At 33.7% G+C, this 13,420-nt stretch overlaps 2 protein-coding genes across 2 annotated transcripts; one reads left to right on the top strand and one right to left on the bottom strand.

The window, feature by feature from the left end:
• The first annotated feature begins 3,053 nt into the window (after positions 1-3,053).
• LOC7461636 (protein NETWORKED 3C) lies at positions 3,054-4,435 on the top strand. The gene is made up of 2 exons (XM_002298632.4): positions 3,054-3,200; positions 3,633-4,435. Exons 1-2 carry the CDS (start codon positions 3,110-3,112, stop codon positions 4,433-4,435), a joined length of 894 nt encoding a protein of 297 aa, XP_002298668.2. The 5' UTR covers positions 3,054-3,109.
• Positions 4,436-4,869: 434 nt separating this feature from the next.
• LOC7495828 (pentatricopeptide repeat-containing protein At3g26782, mitochondrial) lies at positions 4,870-7,615 on the bottom strand. Its single transcript, XM_002300108.4, has 2 exons — positions 6,406-7,615; positions 4,870-6,175 (listed from the first exon to the last, which is right to left on the bottom strand). The coding sequence occupies exons 1-2, from the start codon at positions 7,360-7,362 to the stop codon at positions 5,132-5,134; spliced, it is 2,001 nt and encodes a 666-aa protein (XP_002300144.2). The 5' UTR covers positions 7,363-7,615; the 3' UTR covers positions 4,870-5,131.
• Between the last annotated feature and the right edge of the window lie 5,805 nt (positions 7,616-13,420).

Here is a 13,420-nt window from a genome sequence, read left to right as displayed (position 1 = left end):
GCACATTGCCTTGAGGTTATCTAATTCCCTTGAACTATAGGCACTCTCTTTTGAGTTGAGAATTTCAGCACTAAGTATCTGGTGCTGACAACAACATTAATCTGATATAAAAAAGGTCTATTTAGAATAACGTTGTAGGTCAATGCCATATAAATGACCATGAAGGTTTGCTAGAGGGAGACACACTTAGGGGGAGTGTCAACAATTCCTAGGATTTTTAGGGCACCCTTCATTAGTACACTTGAGTCTTTTATCCTAACAAGAGGAGTCTTTATTGGGGTTAGTCTTAAAGGGGATATCCCCATCTGTGCCATCACTTTATAGGAAAGGATGTTGACTGTACTGTCATCATCTACTAACACTCAATTGACTTGATGGTTGGAAAGGATTATGGAGATGACTAGGACATCCTCATGTGAGAAAGTTACTCCTTCTCCATCTGCTGAGGTAAAAAAATGGGTTTGTGTCATTGGTTAAGAAGATGAGAAATTGTAAGGACTTATTTTCTAAACTTTCTCTTTCTCGTGTTAGAATCACCCCTGTTGAGGTGCCACCTAGGATCACATTAATTTTGAGTAGTGTTGGTGAAGATTGACTAGGATATTCCTTACTTTGCTCAGGATGTAAATCCTTCTTAAAAAACTAGCGGAGATAACTTTTAGTTATCGATCTCTCGATTTTTTTTTCAAAACATAACATTTTTGTGTCATATTCTTTATCCCTATAAATTAAAGTATGAATGCTTGGAGAAAAGAAATTATGAACCATCTTACCTAGGTGGTTTAACGGGTATTTATAAACCCTGATCTTTGTCTTTTTGATGGAGTGGACGGGTTGGAGAGTCAATTTTTCGGTTGACATGAGATTGTTGTCTTTATCCCGGAACGGGGGATGATACACATTTCTCCTGATGGTATTAATGAGGGATAAAAATCTCCTACACATCATTAATGAGGAACGAATATCTTTTATATATCATTAATAAGATGAGAATATAATATGTCATTGGGAGATCTTTTATACACATATAGATGTAAGGAAACAATTACTCCCGACATGAATAGTTTATGTTGCAGGTCTTAAGAATGAATAAACGAAGCCTTATAACTTTAACATTGGTCTTTAACAACCCTCAAACCAATTGGGCTTGACATGTAGCCAAGCTTAGTGGAGGTGGGTCTGGCAGCTCGCCAGACCCATGTTCGTTTAGATTCAGCACATGGCCGAATCCAAGCATGTTGGATCTGCCAACTTGCTAAACCCTCGTTTACTTGAGCTCAACTTGTGGGCGTACCCAAGTATGGTTGGTCTGGCAGCTTTGCCAAAACCAATGCTTACTTGGGCTCATCTCGTGGCTAAAACTAATAATGTTGGCTTAACACGTGGATGAGCTCAAGTACGTTGGGTCTAGTAGCTCGCTAGACCTATGTTTATTTGGACTCAGCATGTGGCCGAATCCAAGTATGTAGGGCGTGACAGCTCGCCAGACTCATATGTTAAAGGGTTACAACCCTGTTATTAGACTTTTTATACATGGTTTAAGGCTTTTTCACGAAGCATAAAAAATACTCATCAATATTATCATTGGTTTTTGAGTAAAATGAAAGGAAAAATATTCATCCAATTCACTCATATTGGGTACACGTTTAGGACGAGGAAGTTTTTTCAAGAAGGTGAACGTCTAATCTCGTGAAAAATAGTAGTAAAGAAAATGTCAGGGGCAGGGATAGGAGTAAAATGAAAGGATAAATGATTTTTTGGTTTTGTATTTTTCTCTTTTAAAATTTGATACCAAGTAAATCATTTCCCCCCCTTTAAACTATATATATTGGAATGGAAGTAGTCTAGCAACATTATTAAAAGTAAAAAGTTGAGAGTGGATAGGAGCCTTTTGCAATCGTTAAATATATATATATATATATATAGGAGGGTAGAAGATCAATTAGAAATATGGTAGGGTTGAAATGTCTTGATTATAATTTTAAAAGTGTTCAATTAAATAATACATATTTAGATTTTATATGAGTTTTACTAAAAAAATAAAATTTTAATTAGAAAAAAACTATAATGTATGATTTTTTAAAATTACAATTATAAAAACTATATCACCGAAACATGGAGATTGTAAAATGGCTTGATTATAGAGAAATAGATCCTGGGAAACAACCCCTCAATGAAGGAATGACCCTTGGTTTTGGGTCTTTCTCAAAAGTTACAGCTCCTCCCTGGATGAAAAAGCCTCTCCCTCGCTTCCCCATTCTGCAATAAAGCAAAGCTTGGACTCTTCCCATCTCCAGTTCCAATTCAACTCGATAATTGTATTTTTAACTGAATTTTTTTAAGGATTAGACCAAGCCATGGCTAATGGGAAGAACCCGTCAAAGAGACTCGACGAAGATGGTTCAAATCAAAGAAAGCAAAGGCATTATTTATTTATTTCTAATTATGTCATTTTAATCTTATATTAAATTTCATTATTATCTATATTTTTTCGGTTTCTATCAAACATTTTAATATTTTATCTCTTAAAACTTCTTCCACCACTCACCACTTTACTTCTATTAGGACTTTCCATGTTAGAATCCACAAGTTGTGTTTTCTTATAGTATTTCCTTAATTTTCAAGAACAAATACTAAATGTCCATGGATTATTAACCAATCATGTTTTCATCAAGGCAATTAACATGATACAAGACAACATAACTATAAGGAATCCCATTAATCATTAACAATTGTTCATGTGGCAGAATACCATGATGGTCGGCCAGCATAAAATATAAATTGAACGAGGACTTGTACATGGATGCCTACCCAGAGGAGAACACCAGCAAGCCTACCAGTGCTAAGTTTCAAACGTTGAAATTAAAGTCCTTTTTCAAAACTAGGGCATGAAGAGAGGAGCAAATCAAGCCCGCATTATTGGAATATTATTATTACCTTATTAAAGATGGATTTATATCGGGTGCAAAGAAGATGCGTTTCGTAAGTGAGAATAAATTTACATACAAGGCAAGATCATGTATTTTTCAAGATTCTTAACGTCCATCCTTTGTTTTTTTGCCTGTTCTTAAAGCTCAGAGAGAGAGTAGCTTGAGAACACATCTGTCCAATGGAAATCATCGAGGCTTCTTCGTGTTCTGTGGCTCCAGGTGATCGTGATAGCCCCCGACATTCTCAATGGCTTCAGAAAACTCTATCAGGTTTGCCCTCACTTGGCTTAATTTTCACCAGTTATGCTATCTTTGAATTCATTTCTTGTTCTAAACATTGGTAGAAACCACAAGTAGGGAACGAGTGGCACAAGGCAAGTTCAAAACTATAGATATTAACCCAGGAAACCTGAAAGCTTATATGCAAATATATAATGATGGTTCATGCCACATTTTTTTTTTTTAATACTCAAATGAATGCTTCAAATACTCTGTAACATTTCCTGGCCATGTGGCTTGGAGTTGTAACTAGAACCACTCAATCAATGTTCTTGCTTTGGTAACACAAATGCACAGCAAAAATGTTATTTCTTGACATTCACTGCTATTTACTTTTCCATTAAAAAAAAGAAGAAGAAGAAGACGTTTCCTGCTATGGAAAGGTTTTCTGAGTCTCTTGGAATGCTTTTCTCGTTATTGCAGACATGAACGAGAGAATGAAAGCCATGATGACCGTTTTGGCAGAAGATGGCGATTCTTTAGATAGAGTTGTCAGTCATTACAAAAGAAGGCTGGAGCTTGTTCAAATGCTAGAAGAGTTCAACAGATCTTATCGCTATTTAGCTGAAACATGTGACAGGTTGAGGTCTAAATTCCTTGTCAAAGATTCAGGGCCTGCACCTTTGTATTCCACAATTGACAGTAACAAGGATACACCGATAGAAAGCTCTGATAATTCTAACTTGGAGATTTTAGATTCCCATCCTCAATATGTTGTTGAAGATCCTGAGATCAAATGTGACAGCACTAACTTCGATGTTGAATACCTGGACAAACTAGTGGATGACCTGATGTTGACTGAAGAATGCAAGATGAAATTAAAAGCGAAACGTGAAATTGGAGAAAATCAAATGGATAAGAAAGGCAGAGATTTTTTCCGAGTAGAAAGTATCAGTACGAATATGAATGATTATGGCGAAGTTGAGGCTACTGCAAGAGACTTCTCAGAGGGTAGTGGTTACGAGTGGGACAATACATGGTGTGAACTCAAGTTTCAAATCACAAACCTTATGGAGGAAAATCTGCGGCAGCAGGCCGAGTTAGCAAGGAGAAACATTGAAAAGAAACTGGTAATTGATAAGCTCCGGCTACAGCTAGAACATTTGAAGGCTGAGAACAGGTCCCTCCAGGGCTGCATCAGCTGTTCAAAAGACGGAGAGAAGCGCAACTCATTGCAGAGAAGAGGACTACTCTCGGGTAAGTTTTTTGGAGGAGGTTGTACATGAATTGTCATTTGACTCATTTCCCTGCTTAAGCAAATGCTTTAGCATGAAGTTCATGCAAATCCAATCCTCAACATCAAAGCTATAATTATACATCTTGTAGAGCTTAAAGGAGCAAAATTTTCCCAATTACTTGTCATGCTCTTATGTAATTCATAATATGTTCTTGTTCAAAGGGTAATCTTCGTGCTGTAACAGACTGCTTTCTTGTCTCGTGATTCTGTGCCTCGAGGTCCTAGACTGTATCTCTATAAATAAAACATCCTTTCAACAATAATCACATAAAAGAAATACATTTGGCTTCACCCACCTGGAACCATTTTTTTCTTGGAACTGCTCTCAGATTCGTAGTTAGGAATCAGCTACCTGCTTGGATGCTTGAGTGCCTTTTGATTGAACAATTAGAGGTTATTGCATATCTGACTTACAGAGTCGAATTATCAAAGACTGTTGTTTGAGAATACTATTTCATCAGAGAAGTTGCGGCACCATGGTAACTACAATCTCCTAATGGCAATAAATTTTTTAAATAAATTCTGTGCCTCGAGGTCCTAGACTCTATCTATATAAATAAAACATCCTTTCAGCTATTATGGAGGAAAATCTCCTAATAGCAATAACCTCATTGTTCAGGTCAAAAGCAACGGTTAGCTTTCCCTTAGCAGTGCCACAGCCTTGTTCGTCTCATGTATAGATCTGTTACCAATAATCTCCACATGAACACAAACCATCCTTGAAGTGATGAAATCTCTTTGCGTCTCTCACTATAATTTCTCTACTAACAATCTTGGAAATCAGCTTAATAACAGTATGGCAGTCACCACAAACCCGAAGATTCTTAATAACATGAATAGTTGAACCAGGAACTGAGTTCATGACTCCAAAAGCAACAGCCAATTTCTCACTATGAACTCGCACAATCATTTCTTTCTCCTCTTCATCAACATCATGAAGAACCGATGCCATATTAGGAACATAGCCAGCTTCTTGCAGCTTCACAGAGAGTTCCTCCAAATACTTGTAGATCTTCTCATGTTGAGGATGCTCTTTATCTCCAACCAAGAATACATGCACCCTACCTTTGAGTTCAACCAAACTGTATCCCGGTGGTTTAACTAGTCCACGATCTTTCACAAGTATTCTCATCCTTTCAACATCTTTCCATCTTCCAGCATCTGCATATATGTTTGCAAGTAAGACATAATACCCACAATTACTTGGGTCTAGTTTAAACAGTTCCCTCGCAGAAATCTCTGCAAGCTCCACATCCTTGTGAATTCTACAAGCTGCAAGAAGAGAGCCCCATAGTACAAAATCACGCCTCACCTTCATACTCTTTATCAAGTTGTACGCCTCTTTGATATAACCAGCACGCCCAAGAAGATCAACCATGCAACCATAGTGCTCAACCCCTGGTTCTACATTATATTCATGGCTCATGGCATTAAACCAACGCCAGCCCTCTTCTAAAAAACCAGCATGGCTACAAGCAGCCAGAACTGAAATAAAAGTTATATAATTTGGTTTGACTCCAGCCCATATCATCTGATAAAAAACATCCAAAGCTTCTCTTGCAAAACCATGCATTCCATAACCAGCAATCATAGCAGTCCATGACCTCACATTCTTCTCCTTCATGCCATCAAATGCATTTCTTGCCATTTCAGCTTGCCCACATTTGCAATACATATCTATAATTGAGGTGGCCATAATCACATTATTCACATAACCCATCTTTATAACCTGTTACAAAAGATAAATAAATGATAAATTATGCATTTGAACCAAACAAAGCATCATTCAAGACAGTCAGACATCATAAGCAGATGGGATAACTATAATTCGATGCAGAAATGCTGACATCACCAGGCATTTACCTCATCTATTATACACCAAGTTGGCTAACGTTAGTCTCACAGCAAAGACCTGATACATGGAACGAACTATTCTAGTAGGAAAAGAAAACCAAGTACCTGATCATGTAAACACATCCCCACACGCAGAGCGCCCTCATGTGCACAAGCTAGCAACAAAGTGGACAAAGTCACCTCATTGTATTTACCACCACCAGCCTTTAACATCCCATGAAAAACTTCAAAAGCATCCGTCGATAACCCATTTTGGGCATACACAGCAATCATAGAATTCCAAGAAACAACATCCTTCTCAGCCATGTCATCGAACACCTTTCTAGACAAACTCACTTCACCACACTTTGCATACGCATCCAACAAAGTATTCTCAACTCCCATCACTTTATCCAACCCGACCTTTATAGCAACCCCATGAACTCCCTCACTGACTGCTTTATTAGAAACACGAGAACAAGCCGATAAAACAGAAATCATAGCAACAGAATCAACAGAAGTTCCAACCTCTTCACCATTTCCTTCACTCTTTTCAAACAAAAACTCCTTAAAAACCATTAACGCTTCATGGGCATCATCATTTTGAACATACCCGGTGATTAAAGAAGTCCAAGTAACAATATTTCTCCGAGGAATTTCATCGAACAGTACTCTTGCGTTACTTAACTTCCCGCATTTTGAGTACATATCAATCAAAGCTGATGATACAAAAAGGTCCGATTCAAACCCAAAAACAAGAGCTTGTTGGTGGGCTTGTTTTCCGGAGTTAAGATCAAACAAAGCCGAACATGATTTGATTGCGCAAGGGAAAGTTGAGCGGTTTGGTTTTATATCGAGCTTTCGCATCCAAGAGAAAGCACGGAGAGACTCGCACGAGTCACCTCCGCGAGCCAACTCGGCAATAAGTGAGTTCCAGGAGTAGACATCGGTCCTGTCGAAGTATTTGTTGAACAAGGTAGTTAGGTTAGTGTTGGTTGCTGCTGCTGTTGTTGAAAAGTGGTTTTTATGGATTTTGAATGAGATTGTAAGTAACTGAAGTGAAATGGTATATGGAATCTTCATTCCTTCATTTCTCTGCTTGATCTTTGAGTTCCTTTGCTCTGTTTGCTTTTGCTTCTTTTCTGTTTAAAGCTTCAAGGATTTTGGAGGGAAATGCTATGCTTGGTAGGTTGGGAAATGCTAGAGTAGGCCCGTTCATATCGAATTAGGTTTGGAGTCAATCTATATGTAATCATAATGAGAGTTCTTGGATTTTGAATGTAATTATAATAGACTTGGATGTTGTTCAATGAATCATGTTTTGTTCTTGTCTCCATACTGAAATCATCTTCTTCTCTCTTTTTTTTTTCTTTTTTTTTCTATCTTTTCAAAATAAAAAACAAAGATTTTTCAACTGTTCATCAATCTCTTTAAAATCAACAACAATAATTTATTACATATTTGGGTTTTTCTTACATTTACATATATACTAGTTGTTTTGTGTTTTTTCCTTATTAACTCTCATTCTTTGTGATATCAGAAATAAAAACAGCTTCATATTGTTTTTTATGGCACAGTAAGAAGAACAACCTAAAAATTGCTTAGAAACAACGGAGAAAGTATTGCCAAGCAGGTAATCTTTTTTTTTTTTTTTTTTTATCTTCACAAATCCTTAACTTATAGTTATAATTATACTAAATTGAGACTTGGGGTATTTCTGATTAATTAATTTACTTTATATTTTAGGTTTTATGAGCTATTTCTTTAACATACCATTCCTACAACAAACTAATAGCCAGAGTAATGCAAAACTGTCTTTCAGATTACTAATTTGAGGTTTGAAAAAAAATTTGTAACTTGATTCAACAAAAACCTTGTATTAAAGAACAAAAAATATATGCAATTGATCACCTCCATCCTATGTCTATAATAAGACATGAACAAGAAGTATAAATCACAATAAAGTTGATCAATCATTCGAAGAGTTTGCAAGTTCAATCAAGAACTTAGTATGAGAACCACTCAACCACACAAAAAGAAACAAATCACACAATATACGACAACTTTAGAGAAAATTTCATAAGCTAAGAAATAATGTTAACAATTGGTTTATATGGTAGAAAGTTAACCCTAATTTGACTTAATGAACTCAAACTTGATAAATAGACCTTAGCACATTAAAAGCCCAAAATAACTAAAATAATAAAATAAAACCTAATCCAAATAAACCCTTAAATATCACATGCCCTAAAATAAACTAAAAGATAAATAAATAATATCCCAAGTAATTAAAACAAGACCAAAGTTGAATTTCATAATCAATTCCAATATTGATATCATTAGTCATCACAACATGAATGACTAATCAGAAGTTTGTTGATACCATTCATCTAGGTATCATTAGCTTCCACTACCTCGGACGACTAATCAAAGTCAAATGAATGTAAATGTCAATGTAATCATATTGGCATCATAAGCCCTCATTACCCGAAATGGCTAATCAAGTTCTAGTTTATGTCGACACCAATGTAACTTCATTGGTATCACTGGCTTCAATACCCGAGTGTCTAATTAAGTCATCTTTAACATTTCTCTTTTCAAAGTATTGTTGATATCAACATAACCACATTAATATCATTAACTTTTCAACTTTGAAACAACTAATCAAATTCAAGTAAATGTCGATACCAATGTAATCATATTGATATCAGTAGCCCCTATTACTCGAAATGGCTAGTCATATCCATTTATCTTCCTTTTCTTTCTCCCATTATATTTTCATATAATTTATACATTTAATGAGATGCGGTTTAAAACAATACAAGTTACTCATAAATAGAGTCAATAAGATGTTGAATACCTACTTGCTGATCATGGCATCCTTGTTCTTATTTTATGCTTGGGCCTAGCTACAGTGATATCCATTGTTAACACAAGACCAATATATTACTAACATTCTTAATAACTTAGGAACCTTGACTAAATTCTCACATTATCAATACTTAACTTAACGCAATACATTCATTCTAGTTACACAAGTATTTTTCTTTAGTTATCCATAATTTTCCATTTAGTAAAAAATTCTATCTTCATTTAATCATTAATGTCATTATTCACTTCCACTTAATCTCACTTTCCTCGCACAAATTTCTCATTATCTTATTAAATTCCTCAATTACCCTTTTCTTCTACCAGTTTTTTTTCCTACATCTTCCATATAGGAAATAAGAATTTCATCCACAAACCACATCTAAAGTTTCTCTATCTCCCCCTCCCTAAAAAAAGTTTGGCCAAATTGGCCAATGTCATTACCCATGGTATGTTTTTGTTTTCCTTTAACAAGAATCAATTAAGTTTATCATAGATGAGCTCATTTACTCCAATTTAACACATTCTTATTCAAGATTAAAACTAATTTCATCATCCTTTACCAATGACTATTTGGTTGAATCCTCCCTTCAACGAGGGTCGTGAGTTTTCTTTAAATTTTCAAGAAAATTAATCCCTTACTTATAGTTAAACACTTTTATTAATATAAATTAACATAATTTCCTAGTAAATTTAATTCAAAAATTCCAATCCCCCCTACACTAATAATGGTTGAACTTTATGCTTAAGGCGAGGGTATAAAATTTCTTCTAACCTCTATAATTGATACCTTACCCACTAATTTCTCATGTAAATAACCACCATTAAACACTAAGAACATCATTTTAAACCATCCAAGGTGCAAAACCCTAAATCCAATAATATATACTACACTAATCAATGGTCAATCCATGACAAAACCACAATCAATCATGATAAAAATAACTCTTACCTCTAAATCCCATGAAATTTAAAGGAATTAAAAGAAGGAATTCAAGTTTTTTTTTTTTATCTCTTCTTCTTAGTCTCCAAGAACTTTTCCAAACTCTAAAACCCTTTTAATTCACTTAACCTTTATGTTAGATCACTCAAAACCTCTTTTTAACACGTTAATCTATCATTCTCCAAGTGTTTTAATGGGATTCTTCAAGTAAAAAATGGAAAAATCCTCCTCCCTTCTCTCCTTACTATGATCGACTGTCTATTTATACTAACCCAATATCCTTTAAATTACCATAATGTCATTATTATTTATTTTAGGTGTTTTTCATTTAACCGAGTGTCCTATTTTAATCAACCTTTAAAATTAATCGTACTAAAAAATTTTGAACCGGGGGTTTACATTTTTATTCACGGGAGGCTATAGTTTTGTAATTTTTATTTATTAACTCATACTTTTTATATTGTAGTTTCATTGTATGCTAGTGATTGAAACTTTTGGAACAAATACTTTTACAGTAGCAGTAGTTGTTATTGTTTTTTCTCTATTCTTATATCTTTTTTCTCTGATTGTTTTTATTAAGTTAAACATGACAATTTCATAATTTGCAAATTGTCGCACATGTTTACTCTTTTAGTTAATACTTCAGTTACTCTTTCAACATCATGTCCTTGATTGTTTGTTTTGAAATAGGTTATCAAACAAAGCAATGAAAGGTTTTAAAAGTCTAGATAAAATTATTTGGACTAAGGAAATGGTGCATACTTTCTATGATATTTGCATCGAAGTTATCGATAAGAGAATGAGACCAAATACTCATTTTGATAAAGTTGGTTGAAAATTTTTGTTGACCATTTTAAAAGAATAGATTGGTCATGCATTCACTAAGGCACAGTTAAAGAATAAATAATATAGTTACTGGAGTCAATATGTTAAGCAACAATACTACATATATTAGTGGAGGAACATTCTGAAGTTCGAGGTGGAAAAAAAAGCAAATGTTTTGGAATTAAAGCTCAATTTCTTTTACGATGGGATTAACTAGTTAATGGTGTATCTGCCAAGACTGACTCCACCTCTATTAGTAGGTATAAGAAAAGATGTAGTATTAACAAAGTAATGGCAGAGCTTAATTCCATTGATGGAATTACTGTCAAAGATGACTTTTATTCTTTTATAACCTAGTACTTTTATTTAAGAAGCAAGAGAAAGATGTGGGCATCAATGGGAGACCTTGATAAGAATCTTAAATGGCCACAAAGAATGTTTACGGAAGTAAAAAACCTTAGATAGAGAGGTGTGTTTTGTCTTCTTTTTTCATGGTGTTACATCTGTAAAAAACAATATAGCAAATATAAATTTGATATCTTATTTAATATGTTTTGTTTTTTTCCTAACATTTACTTGTGTTTACAGCTTGATATGGTGGTCGTGTTGAGGAGGTGGTAGCCTCTATTGTTTGTCTCTCATGTGGTTGCCATTGTTTGTGGTGGAAAAGGTAACAACTTAAAGATTAGTATAGTTGAGAATGATGGTACAAAATCAATTATTCTTTATGTTTCTCTAGATTTCTATAACTAGTCATTTAAATTATGTCTAATATTGGCAGTTGCCTTTAGATTTTATGTTGATTTAGTTTTAGGAATTATTATGTGAACTTATAGCAGGATGGTCACTTTCTAAAAGCTTTAGTGTGTTTTCCATATATTATTAAGGATAATTTGGTTTAGTTGCATATTTAACATGTTTTTCCAAATTTAATCTCAATCTCATTAAATTCATCTATGCAAGGCATGAATTGTTAGTTTATTATGAATTTTGTGTCATCTATGTGATTTCTTATAATATTTATGTGAGGAAATTTTTATTTGTTAGGAAATTTATGTGAATAAGTGTTGCTAGTTTTTGAAAAGATTATGTTGGTTTCTACCTTTAGATCTTATTGAGCGTTGAGGAAATTTGCTCGTGCATATAAGCACAATATATTATAAGAACTACAAGTTACCTTTTTCAATAGGTGCTAGCTCACTTAGGCTTTGGGTATTTATCATATTAGCTGATGATGAAAATGAATGTGGTATTCCTAAAAAATAACTTTAGCTTAGAACAACTTTTTTATTCTATAATGCTTTTGAGTTTTGATTCAACCAATAATGCATGTAAACTTATGAAAAAATAAAGTGATGTGATTTCCCTTAACATATTTTTAAAGCAAATATAAGCAGGAAGATTGATTTTATGCTTCTAATGATGGGTTTATGAGTTGTTGTTCTTATCCCTCCATATTAGTTTGTAAATAAACCTAACATTCATTACTTAAATTGTGAATACATATGTACTTACACAAAAATATTCATAACTGCTATAAAAGTATGTGTTAGTGTATGAATATGACAAGAGTTGCATAACAAAAAGAGATATAGAAATTGATATGATTACACTAGTTATCCTATGTGTACCAAAAAGTGAAAGGATATATGTATCATGAATTCATATGGAGGGAATAACAATGATAAACAAAAAGGGATCTACGTGAAAAATAGTTAAAGAGAAGCCATCCTAAAAATGGAAACAACAAAAATAACAGTTATAAATGGTTCACAATCTTTATACAAAGAGAAGTGAGAACTTTAAAAACTAAAAAGAAAGAAAGTGATATTTATAAATCAATGGTTCTTGATCAGATGGAATTATTTCAACAACAGATATGTACTTGGCTAAAGGACACAATACGGTGAGAAACAATAATTTCTTTATTTGTGCACAATTATTAACTGAACTTTACACATAACATTTTATTATCCAAGTCTTAATATTTATCTTTTTATCTATCTTATATAAGACAAGGACAATTTCAGTATGACATTCAAAATTATAAAGTCTTGATAAACCACTGCAAAGAAATATTTATACTTAAAAGCTTATATCAAAAAACACAAGTTAGACTTTTCTTTTAACTAATAGTTTAATACTTTTTCATATATGTGTGGTTATTGTTATGGTATTTTATTCAGAATATGGTAATACATTACTTCCTTGTTTATTCATTTATTTTTGTAGATATGTAAGTCGCATGGTTTGATGTTATATTCAAAGAAGGTTTTAATGATGATTATAAAGATTTAATGAATTGTGTTGTTAATCACATTAATTACAATAGTGGTGATGATAAAGGTGGCTTAGACGATATTGGTGATAATGGAGATGATGACAACAACGACAATGATAATGATAAGGATGGTAAATTATTTTGGAGGTGACAATTTAATCCTAAAAAACTACTTTAAAACACAACCGGAGCTATAAATATGTATTATGTTAATTATATGCATA

Source organism: Populus trichocarpa, chromosome 1 (assembly GCF_000002775.5).
Source record: "Populus trichocarpa isolate Nisqually-1 chromosome 1, P.trichocarpa_v4.1, whole genome shotgun sequence".
In the NCBI taxonomy this organism is placed as follows: Eukaryota; Viridiplantae; Streptophyta; class Magnoliopsida; order Malpighiales; family Salicaceae; genus Populus; species Populus trichocarpa.
Note: the sequence above shows the minus strand (reverse complement) of the source record. Positions and strands in the feature narration are given on the sequence as shown.